The following is a 13,094-nucleotide window of genomic DNA, read 5'->3' as shown; positions in this document are numbered from 1 at the left end:
AATACGAACCGTTCAGCACTCAGGTAAGGAAAAACCCCTACTCACATATTTTTTATTTATTGATGTAGGGGGAACTTCAGGGAATCTGTGGCTGAGGGCAGCCCTTCTTCCAGACTCTAAGCGCATGACTGAGAGGCCGAAACAAATGCAGCAACATGGGAGAATAACACACAGAGCCTTTATGTGCTTGCTGATAATGTGTTGATTAGGGGCAGATTATCCTTGCAGAAAAGCAGTCAAGTTTACAAGGCCAACAGAGAGGTGATATGTTCACTTTTCTAGTCAGAACTCTAGCAGCAGCATTCTGAACGAACTGCAAGCGAGACAAAGCACGGTTTGGAATTCCAGAAAACAGCATTGCAGTATTCAATCCTAGATGACACAGAGCCATGCACTAGTCTTTCAGCATCAGGTGCATAGAAAATTGGTCTAAATTTTTTCCAATATCTCTCGATGATAAAAAAAAAAAATGATTTAGTTATGTTCCTAATGTGAGTCTCAAAGGAAAGAAAAGGGTCAAATATTCTCACTTCTAGTTTTACTTCTGAAGGGAGACTGCTAATGTCCAACCCAAGTGACTCTGCATTATTTAGTTGGTCCTGAGAGCCAAGTAGCATAACATCAGTTTTATTCAATAATACACAAGTTTGTTTTTGTTTTTTTCACTTTTGACAAGGCATGCACAATCGCAGAAAATCCTGGTAGACCCGTATCTTGTAGAAACCCATTGTGCTTTCACAGTGTAAAATGAATTATTAGCAAGTTTATATATTAAAACTAAAACTAATTTAAAACTGAAAACATAGATGGTTGAGTACACAGACATGTGGGTAATACAGCAACCTTCTGGTACGTCTATAAAAATTGTATATTTAATGATCCATTTCGTTATGAAGCCAGGTCAGTTTGTGAGTGGTGTTAGAGTAAAATCCACAAAGCATGCTAATCTTCTGCTTATTCTTAAGTATATGTATATATATATATTTTTCTTATCTTATACTCCATGTGGCTCTGGATGCCTACAACAATTTTCAGTTTAGCTGTACAGTCTTTAACTGGAGCACCACCACAGAAAATGTATTCCCACTGAGAATAAGTGATCCTCTAATCTTTCCAGCAGAATCTGGCAAAATACAAAGTAAGTATATCTCTGTAAAATGTAATTTTGTAATTTTAAGTGTAACAAAATATTTTAGTAAATAGTTACTGTAACTAGTTATAATTGTATTCGACTCATTTGTAATCTAACAGATTTACTTTTATTCCTTTTCCCCAACACTGGATAGATCCCCACCCCACATTTTTCCCTAACCTGATATATAAGCTATTTTCTAATAATCAACATCTAATATTCTGAAAGATTGTTTTCTTGTTACCTCAGTATGAATGAACAGTTTTGAATATCTAATTCAATACGGAATGTTAATCTGTTTGCTAAAAACACTTCTCTGTTCTTGTGTTAGTATTTACATTTATACACTTACTTGTTACAGCGTGCTGCATTCATCAGGTACAGTCTACATAAAGTGGCGGCTACAAGTTGATTTTAAATTCAAGCGGGTCTACTGTGATAAAACTCTGCATGTACTGTAATGGAAAAGACAAATAAGCAATAATCAATGTGTGCAGTGTGTGCTGCTGTGTTCCTGACTAAATGATGTAAATCAAACTCCGGTTTGCCATATTGCACCAAAATGCACTCCCTCCTGGATTGTGAAGGCTTGCATAGTGAGCACGTGTGTGGCCGACCTCACAACACCTGCATCACATTCCTGTTTACCATCCCCTACCTTGGACATGTAAAGCTTCCTCCCTGTCTGTTCACACATCACATTGTTTCTGTAGATCTTGCACTCAGAATGTCAATTACAAAGCATTCTAAATGTTTAAGCCACAACAGGTTCTATAAACAGATTAGCATATTAAATCTCTTTTTTTATAGAGATTTAATTACTTCTAATATGTTTATACCTGTTCGGTATAAACATATTAGAACAATTAGAACAATATATATATATATATATATATATATATATATATATATATATATATATATATATATATATAAAATTTGCTTTTTTTTTTACATTAAATTAAAACACTTCTCTTAAAATTGCTGCTGTTCACAAAAATCATCAAAAACATTAGGGATGCTCTTCATTATATTCATGAGCAGCCCTCTTTGCACTATGCATCATTTCTGAAGTGACAGGAAATTTGATGCAAACACAGTTCACATTTAGCTTGCAATGCATTAAAGCAGTGAGTGTATCAGCCCCCATATTCTTCCTACATTCAGTGTGGATTTTTCTAACCTTGATAAAGCCCTCGCACAGTAGCATTGCTACAGGCATGGAAACCTCTGCTCACACACTGCTGTTTTCATCCTGCTCACTTCAGCCCAGAAATAATCCACCCTCTTTGGCTTTCCATCTTCTATCATGCTGGGCAGTGCTTCATCTTCTACCACTTGAAACTCCTCATACTCAACACCTCTGAATCAATACTGGGGGTGAATCTAATTGCAAGCCTCACAACTGAAAAACAAAGATATAAAATATGGAAATATCTAGAAAAGTTAATATATAATGCACAGTTAAGCCATGATTATTTGATGCCACCAAAGACAATTGACAAAATTTAAAGCAAGCAACAGTCCTACAGAAAAGCTGGACAGAGCTTTCACACTTGGCTCATAGGTAAGTTCATTCATTCTAGCAGGGTCCATGATGACTAGATCGTTCAAAACTTTATCATCAAAAGGGAACTTCTGAAGCATCTTTTTGACCACAGCACAGTAGAAAACTCTAACTTCCCTAGAACAGCAAACAAAACAACAATAATAATACAAATAAAATTCAACTTAAGCAAGTCAGGGTTTATGGAAAGATCCAAGATTTGTTTTTTAATTTTATATAACATGCTGCACATGAATCAGTACAAATAAAATAAACATTTGTAAAAAATACCTGCATGCACACACATGAATCAAAACACTCACCAAATTAAATTTTGCATGTTAGTAAACACTAAATGCAAAAGCCCCTTTACCTAAAGAACCTGGTCCTTGTAGCAGGGAAAGGTCCTGACAGACATACCAGCTGCTATGATATTATTGTCGTGTTGCTTTTCTGGGACATCATACTCCACTTTCGTTAAATCAGCCTGCCCTTTGATGTACCTCATGGAAACAAATTTCTAAATCAATTCCCTCAGCAGGCGATCCATCTCTGGTACCATGGCCCCTATTTGTGTTTAATCAGCCTGTAATATTAACAAAAAAAAAAAACTGTTAAGCAAACTGAGAAAACAAAATCTCTGCCGTCGTGCCCGCTTCAGTTGCTGGTGCTTGTTTCTGGTGAATGTATGACGTTATCAACTTATTCGTCTGTCTCTGCTTAAGGTTGTCACAGTGTCATTGTGTTCTGAAGTGCATTGTCAGGTCATGCACTTCAGACACCGCCACCTTAACGGCTACGAATGTTACAGAAAGCATTCCCCCCCCCCCCCCCCCCCCCCAGAGTTTCGATGCTTCAATAACAATACAGTCAAACTGTGTCATCCACTGTGGTAAAAATGTTGTAGAATTTTTAGCCTGTTACTGTTAGGTGGCTCCATTTCCCACTCTCAAATGTCAGTCTCGACTCTGTCCCAGTAATGACATGTTGTGTACAGAAACATAGAAGGCTCGCGCAGACCAACCGTTTCTTTGAGACAACAAGGCAATTCTATCTTTGGAGTAATGGGGGAGTTTGCGTCTCAGCTACAGGAATATAGAATGATAGTGCACACTTCTTCGGGGTGAGCCCGCCCTTCCCCGAAAATGAAATAATAAGCTTGGACAGTTGTATTGGATTTACCGCCTTATCATCTATAAAGGGTTTCGCAGCCTTGCAAACAATAGCAAACTTAGGCATAAACGTGAGAATCCACTGCATGGCCATGAGACTCTAAATTGTGGAAAACTGTGAATTTCGTAAACCTTGAGACTTGACATCCATGCATTGTCAACTTGATCAGAGGTAGCCACTGAACACATATGAACTTACATAAGAGGAAGGGGACTTTGTGAAAAACATTTGTAACAGTGTGTATTTTAGTGTTTAAAAGTAAAATGCCCAGGTTGATAATATTTGAGATGTTTAGAGCCTCCCCTATTTAGAGCAGTTGAGTGGACTCTGTTCTCTCCATGCCAAGACCATGCCATACAATGAGCCTTTAACCCTTTCAATCCTGAATTATTTTTGGCGAGCTGAAGAATGTGAAATTAAGTTAAATAGTTTAAAAATGGAATTCCTTGATATGTGAGAACAGAACACCCATTTATTTTTTTTTACACATTATTTTGATAAATGGGACATTAAAGTCCTGTCAGCACTTTCAGAACTCTAAACAGCGCTAAGATAAGCTGGGACCTTGTGGTCCTGCCAGGACAGAAAGGGTTCATGTTTGAAATGTCTTCATTCACAGATATACAGTAGGTAGTGCTTCCTGAGACGAATGTATGGTACACCATTGGGAACGTGTGAGATACAGAGCTCTCCTGGTTCAATGTTTTGCAGCCTCCCCTGCTGAGAGCACTGCTGAAAAGAAAGGCTCGCTACACGCTGGCTTGATAGCAGGCATCCTGTTAATTGTTCTCATCATGGCAGCAGCAATCCTGGTGACAGTCTACATGTACCATCACCCCACATCCGCCGCCAGCCTCTTCTTCATCGAGGTGAGTTACTGTTCACTTTTGAAATAGACTTGCAGTGTGTTGCTGCCAATATAGTTTATTAACATAAATTATAATTTGTTGAGAAATTTAGCCAAAGGATATCTGAAGGGATAAATAAGAAAACCTACTGCTGTGTATTTGTAGCTGTCAGAAATAATTTTACAAATCTGACAAGAAATGTTATTCACTGTATAATGTAGGATTAAAAAGTGCAGAAACTATGTTTTAGCACACATGAGTTTGCATTTTGAAATTTGACATCTGGTACAGCACTAGATTAATGGGTATGTGGCTTCCAGGGAGTTTGTGACTCTTTTACTTCCAAAATCATTGCACCCCTGCAGTGCATTATGGGTCAAAGCATCTTACTGGCTGAAAAGCATGTTTCCAACAGGAAAGAAGCCCCTGAAATGACACAGGAAGTGCAAGACAAACTGAAAGCATGTCTTGCAAACAGGTTTATTTAACCAAGTGTAGTAGCAGACTTTAAATTGAACATACTTCTTAGGAATATGTTGGGAAAAAAAAAATTAGATTTGATGATTGAGACACTTACAACAGACATTTTGAAGGTGATTCTGCAAATGTGTATTTGTCCAATCTCTTTTTATTTAAAATGATCCTTTCATATAAAATATTGTAGTAGGACATAACCTTTCATGTCTCAATATAGGTGCTTGGATATGATAGATCTGTTTAGCTTTCTGGATCATAGGCATATAAAGCTGTGTTCACACTTTGAAAAATTAAACTGTTATTCAAGTGAACATGGCCTACTGCATCCAGCAATTGCAATTCATAAGAAATGTTTTGAAAGAAACCCACACATTTTTAAATAGAAATTGTGTGGCACGTAACCTTCTTTAACTTAAGAGATTACTTTCTGTGCAAGTTTAAAATTGATTTGTTCATTTTCTATTAAAAGACGGATAAAAGCATTCCATTTTTAAATGCAAGTCTTGGTTGCATGTTATGAAGGGAAACAGCAGTACATAACCAAGCCACTACTTACAGTATTAGTCAGGTTTAAATATGAACTCCTACACAGAACAGGCTACGGTTGAAGCTGGACATCGTAAATGAATCACTTGCTTATCTATCTATCTATCTATCTATCTATCTATCTATCTATCTATCTATCTATCTATCTATCTATCTATCTATCTATCTATCTATCTATCTAACCTATCTCTATCTATCTATCTATCTATCTATCTATCTATCTATCTATCTATCTATCTATCTATCTATCTATCTATATATCTATATCTATCTATCTATCTATCTATCTATCTATATATATATATATATATATATATATATATATATATATTATATTCTCACATAACAAGGAGAAGTCGTCTTAAAATTGACATTTTTATGACCAGATTTAGAGCACATCCCTCCGTCCACAGTCTTAGACTCGATCTACATGCTGGTAATAAGTAATGTTACAGCTTTTAGGTGTGTGATATTAGCTTTATGCACAACTATATTATAGGATTCAGTAGATCAAGTGTGAGCATGGATATCATACAACAAAAATGAACCGTGTGGAGGTAATCTTAACAAGCTGCTGCCCCCACACTGTCGAAGCTTCATATTTCAGAGACCACTTGAGGTACTGACGTCATATCTGCAGGGTGATGTAAACACTGTGTGCTAAATATGTTAGTTATCATGACACTGACCTCTGACCTCTGGTCTATACGGTGTTGGTCAATAGAAATGTAACCGTTTCACAGCCACATTGTCATTACGCAGCCCATACCAATGCCACAGATTGCACTCCTCTTTTCTTATCCTCTTTACACTGTGTTTCATGACATTCTCCTTACATTATGCCAACTGTTTTTATAAATGTTTGTTTTGTTTTGTTTGTTAAAAAAACATTTTTGATCAATTGCAATATCCCAGTTTAACAGTGGTTATCCTCATGTCTGCTTTGCATTTCTAATCAAAATAATTTTTGGAGATATCTTGTCTTGAATTTTCCATTTTTATTTTTGTTTGTTTGGTTTTTTTGGGTGTAGATTTTAATTTTTTTTATTATTATTGTACAACTTGAATAAATTGCTGTTAACATAATACAAATGTTATATGTCATAATAACGTTAACATGTTTAGTATATTAAAATAAGAAATAAAGACACACACTAAGGCCAGCTCAAGTGTTTGGGCTGTTGGGATATGGTTTAATTGAGACCATTCTATTGACCTAACTGGGGTTAACACAAACCTAAGTTCAGTACTAAGGTAAGTGGAACATTGCAACTCACCCTTCTAGTTTTCTTTGACCAAATGACTTTGTGTTCCACTTTTCAACTACTTTGGAAACCTGTTTTCTTTGTACTGACTACTGACACAAATATAAAAATAATACATTTATGATTATAGTGGGGTAGGGGATGTAAAACTTCAGACATTATTTTCAATTCAGACACACTCAAATTAAATATCTTGGGGACTTTTATATGAGGAAAACTACTAAATCTTTATTTACCGGTATTTTAAAATGTGCCTATACCCAAATGAAAATCATATTATTTATGTTATGTTAGCATACATCAATAACTGTGAATATTGTAGCTAATGAAAATGCCCCATACTGTAAGTGTAGGAGTCTTCATTTTCACATCTATGGCTATATACCTAACATGCCCGGTTTGTTTGTTTTATTTACAGAGGCGCCCAAGCAGATGGCCTGCAATGAAGTTCCGAAGGGGCTCTGGCCACCCTGCATACGCTGAAGTGGAGCCAGTTGGACAGGAAAAGGAAGGCTTTATTGTATCAGAACAGTGATGAGATGTCAACAAGGACAGCTCACTTGTACTGGCATACAGGTGTGGCGGCTTTTGCTCAAGTCTTTGATAAACCAGAAGTGCTATTGCATACTGCTGTCCTCTGAAGAAAGACTAATGGATCAAGCCTTGAATTAAAAAAAAAGACTCTTCTATCCAAGAGAACCACTACACAGTAGTCTTCCTTAGAGACACGGAAACACGTATCACAGGTTAGACCAAGGCCTACTGGACAAAACTAGAACCTGAGAGGATCTAGTTCACAGAGATCAGTCGTCACGTGAATCATGCATTTCTTATTGCCTTGGAGCTAAATTACAACAGAAACCCACCGCTCACTGAAAGCTGAAATCCACCTGTGTCAGAACCATTTAGGCAGCCGTTTTGTGTAGGTGGAGAGTATATTTTTCAAATGACAAAGTTATTTCAAGTTTTTAGTTTCGATAAGGAATTTTGCACTCATATATATCTAAAAGGGTTCGGGAGAGGTTTTTTTTTCTTTTTGGATTGTAATCACATTAGTTTAGATATCTGTTATGTTTTTAATAGTTGCTAAACAGCAGTGAGTCAGCATTAGCAGAACTTTAACTGGAAAGGTACCAGTAGTGACTCTGTTTAAGCCTGGGACACACATGAGCGGTGCGGAAAAGGCAGCATTTTGCCACGCATATCCCTCACCATTTATTCTTATGAAACTGAACTCACATTGACGAAAAAATACCATAGCGGAAAAGTATCGCAGCGGCAGAATTTTAGAACAGCAAAATATTGCTAGGAGGTCGCTATTCTGCATCTGAGACATTTTCCCGCAGTGGCAACTGTAGCTCTAACCAATCAGATGGGTGGTTTGGGATTGCATGATACGTCATATCTGGATATAGCTAAGTATCCATCAATGTGATTTGTGTCATTTAATATCTTATACTACTTCATCACACACATAAGTAACAGGAAGACTTGTTAATCTCAAATTATATTCCAAACATTTTGGCCTGGTTTTCTTTGGTGCCTGTAGAGGTAATACAGTTCTGAGAATGACAAGGTAGTGTTGAGATGATGAGAAACAAACTATTCCACAGTACATGCCCTTCCGTTTTTTTTTTTTCCTGGTCCTGAAATAACAATATTTTCTTGAATAAATAAACTGCATATACTGGACTTATACTGTTAAATGGCATGTAATTTATTATGAAATTCTTCCTCTTCCATCTCATCATCTCATCTTCTGCAGTTCATAATGGCCAGTTTGGCTGTATTGATAGGGGCGTGCTTTACTTTAGCATCTCCCACGTCATACGCTGTTGTGTGTCCACCAATTGTGATTCACTATCCCTAAATAAAATACAGACCCCCCACAAAGTCACCTTTTATTATAAATGGTCACTGGTGAGGGGTGAGTATGTTTTGTAATGGTCTTTGAGACAAGAGAGAACAGATGGCTATAGAAGAAAATAAAACAGTCTGATAAATATCAACCAGCAACAATCAGATTGTTATTATTATTATTTTTTTTTTTTTGTGATTAAATTAATTCTAAAGCACAATCAATTTGCTTTTGCTGGGTCTTCGTGGTTCTTCTGTAATCAAATGTGGATATTTTGCACAACCCAATAGTTCCCTTGTGTTTGATGCACATATTAATTGCATATAGATCTTTTTTTAATTTTGCTTTTCTTTTGATAGCAGACTCAAGACAGGCTCTTGTGAATTTTAGGCAGCCTTTTTGTTCATCCATATGAGTTGATTAAATAATTGAAGAATGAAATAATTACTAAGGGGCTGTAACCCAATAGTCATTACACTTAGGATGGGAGGTTGCTTGGGTGGAGCAGGCTTTTCGGGGCAGCAGTGAGGTCATTTCTCATTGTTTTTCTTTAGTTTTCTTTTGAGCTTCCCTAGCAATGCGAGTCGCTGAAACCTTTAAATCAGATATGTATATTTGAATGCAATCTTTTACATGATATCTCTAATGCTTTCAGGCATTGGCACTTGAACATGTATGTTGTGAAACATTTGCAGCTTCCCGTTTCATAATGCATACCTTTTATGTTTATCTTTGGTGGGGAGTCTAGGATTGCGCTGTCAGTTACTTTATTTTTTATTCACTTTTGAATGATTTGACTATGATTTTAATAGCATTTGATTTTCATTTCATGCTAACTGTTTGCAAGGGTAAATATATTGTTTTATTATAATCAGTGTGAAGTAGAGCATTTTATCAGAACTGATTTTTTTTATGCATTAGGAAACCAAAACAGAAATCAAACAGTGCAAGTGGTTTTAGCACTCCACAGGATTGTAATTACAAATGCATTGTAAATATAAATGCAATAGGGATGTCTGTATGTTTCAGTTGCTTTGGCTTCTATATCGCCTTTCGGGGCCAGGGATCTAGTCTTGCCTAAGTGGTATTTGTCAGTGAAAAGCCTAGATGACATGATTTACACCACAGACAAGGAATTAGATTTGAAAAGCAAATCAAATTTGATGTGATACACCTAGTGAACTACATTAAATTATTCTCCCAATAATATTTTTTTAAAAAAATATGCTGTATGTATATGCATATATATATATATGTATATGTACAGATATAGCCAAAGGCTTTGCATCATCTTATAGAATTAACCAATTCATAAAGTCAAATGAAGCCTGCTGAATAATGTTACATTAACATACTGAATTACATACTGCTTTGTAGTTTTCCACATACTTAACGAAAAACTGACAAAAATGGAAAACTGTGACATTTAAAGAAATCTAACATGAAATACTGTTATGGTTATAAATAACCGTTATGTTACTATTATGGCTCCCAGTAGACTTTTGTGATATCATTTTGTAGTTTCTTTGTTTACATGATGTTAAATAAAATATCTAAATTATGTTCACACACACACATATATATATATATATATATATATATATATATATATATATATATATATATAAATGAATGAATTAATGAATGAATAAATAAATAGACATCCCCAAGTGAGTGATTTTACCTGTGCTGCTTTCCATATCATACCAGATGCACATACCAATCTTATTTCACTGTCACCCTCTATCTGCACAAGAACTGACAAAGAGCACTAGAATAAAAACGACAAAGCATCTCATTCCTTAGAATGGAGCACTAGAATTGGACGAATAAATCATTACATTCATCGAAATGGCATAACTACACTGACACCAAAGAAGCATCATAATTCAACATGCTACCGGGGGGGGGGGGGGGGGGGGCTGCGGAACCTTTTTTTTTTTTTTTGTTTTGTTTTTTTTTGTTTTTTTTTTTGCCGAAGCATTATTTTGACAAACATTAGAAAGCTCTTTTGTCTGATGAAAAAAAAAAAAATTCTTCAGGGAGAGATCACTTCATTAAGCCACTTTTGCAGCATACTATATGTTAGCTGCCATTTATCAAATAAAAGTATCTGAATCTGCAAATCTAATACCGCTGTGCCAAGATGTGCTCTAAAGTTTGTAATGAAAGAAAGAAGGATGCAGTGAATGGGTAACGAGTTATCTGTGGACTACAGTAATACTCAGCTGAGGACCAGGTGGTGTTTCAGTGACCCCTGCGTAACTACAAAGACTGTTTAACAACTTTCAGCTATGATTTTCACAATTGATTCATGTGGAAATATTAAAACGCTGTACATTTATTGTGGTTTACTGTAGTACTTTCATCACTTACACAGTATAAATCCTTTTTTTTTTTTTACCTGTTTACCTGTTAAGAGGAAACAAAATGTTTTGATGTAATTAAATACGTTTAATTTAAGTGTTCTGTGAAAAAAAAAATATAATAGTAAAATAAATCCATGAATTGTTTGAAACAAACATAGCGTAACTATGTCATGCATTTAGAATTAGACTTTCTGTAAACTGTCAAAAAAAAATGAAAAAGAACAACAACTGAAATGTACTACTGTGAGGTTGATTGTAGTTTCAAGCTTTCTCACATTTTGCTTCTATGATTCATTTAAAAAATCACACTACAATTGCCTGTAATTTCTGTAACTACTGTCATTTTGATTATTTTAAATAATTAATAAAGAACGTTGTTTAACTGAGTGTGTTGTTTAATTATGACTTCTTTTTTTTTTTCATTCAAACCTTTAACTAAATATTGACAACCGTATTCCCTTGATGTATCCAAAGCTATGTCTGAACAAATTCATAGTTCTCCATCTATATTAGGGTGCCACAAGTTGATCAGAGGCTCAAGCACTGAAGTCTAATGCATCCTTCTCTCAATCCTTTTAAAATCTACCAGGAGGCATTACCAGTAGCAAATATTTCTTTAAAAAAAATGCTAAGAATATATATGCTACAATACAAAACATGTATTTATTCAGATAATATCAGCGATAAATTAATTGACAATTAACAGCCTGAATCAAAGTCTCCTCTACCATCATTTTCTCCAAATCTATATGGAGCTGTCAAAATGGTCTTCTTCCAGGAGCCTAATGGAATGATCTTTGGACTTGAACCCTATCAAATGTATTGACTTCTCAATTTGATATTCTCTGCCCCAGAGTTACTGCCTGGTTTAGGGGTATGTTTCCGTTTTATTAAATAAAAAAATGCAATAATTATCCCAACTTTAGATACAAGACTTAGGGTTAGGGTCAGTGGTTATGGAATTATTCCCTGTCCTAATTTATTTTGAAGTGTAGCTTGGACTTTCTGGCACATCTGTTTTACCTACCTGGAATGTTCTGAACCCTCCTGGTTTTTAATTGTCCGAAGAAACTGAGGGACGTTCGGAAAGGGAAGTCTATGTCAAGAGCCAAGATGAGCTCATATTTAACACTAAGTCTAGAGCTAGCTACTCCTGCATTTTAGCAAATCCTGAATGGAACAGCAGGGAACCGGATTACTGGCTTACATCTATACAGCTTTGAGAATCATCTAAGATGTGAACTAGCATGTGATTTAAAACATGCCCTATAATCTCATCTGCAGTTTTCTTAAAGGCATTATTATCCTCTGATACGAGAGGAGAGGCATAGTTGGACAAACACATTGAAGTTTAAACTGAATGGTAAAAACTTTATGCCATGGTTCAATGCACAGGATATGACCTGATTTTATTTCAGTATGATTATAGAATCATACATAAAATTAGTTTACTGCATTTAACGAAGTAAATAGCGAGGCTTTCTAGTGGCACATCCAGTAAAGGTGCTTTCTGTAGACTGCAGGACTGCCTTACAATCAGAAGATTGCACCTTCAAATCCAGGTTATTGCCAAATAAATTTTAAAAAAAAGTAAACTGTAACTCCAATTAAGGACTAAAACCTGAGGCAGAAAAGGAATACAGTATTCTTTCACATCTTTATATGAATATGGGTCATATTTTCAAACATGTACAGCAGAACTTTTGGAATCCAAAGGCCTGTTTTGCAGTGTGCAGTTTGCAGTTCTGGTTTCTGGATGCAAGTTCCCAGAAGTTTCCTCCAATGAAAAGGTTTTCCTGCTGGCTGCTTCTAGTTGAATGAACCACAAAAAAGAACTGTAAAGATTTCAAACATATTTTATTAATTTGAAAATTATGCCG

At 35.6% G+C, this 13,094-nt stretch overlaps 1 protein-coding gene across 1 annotated transcript in view; it reads left to right on the top strand.

Annotated features, from left to right (window-relative positions):
* LOC121312623 (plexin domain-containing protein 2-like) overlaps positions 1–10,227 on the top strand; it is a 139,817-nt gene extending 129,590 nt beyond the window's left edge. The window contains exons 13-14 of the mRNA XM_041244337.1: positions 4,563–4,720; positions 7,406–10,227. Of these exons, the coding sequence (XP_041100271.1) occupies positions 4,563–4,720; positions 7,406–7,522 (275 nt within the window). The 3' untranslated portion in view covers positions 7,523–10,227. The remainder of the gene's footprint in view (positions 1–4,562; positions 4,721–7,405) is intronic.
* Positions 10,228–13,094: the final 2,867 nt, after the last annotated feature.

This window comes from Polyodon spathula, chromosome 3, assembly GCF_017654505.1.
Source record: "Polyodon spathula isolate WHYD16114869_AA chromosome 3, ASM1765450v1, whole genome shotgun sequence".
NCBI lineage: Eukaryota > Metazoa > Chordata > Actinopteri > Acipenseriformes > Polyodontidae > Polyodon > Polyodon spathula.
Note: the sequence above shows the minus strand (reverse complement) of the source record. Positions and strands in the feature narration are given on the sequence as shown.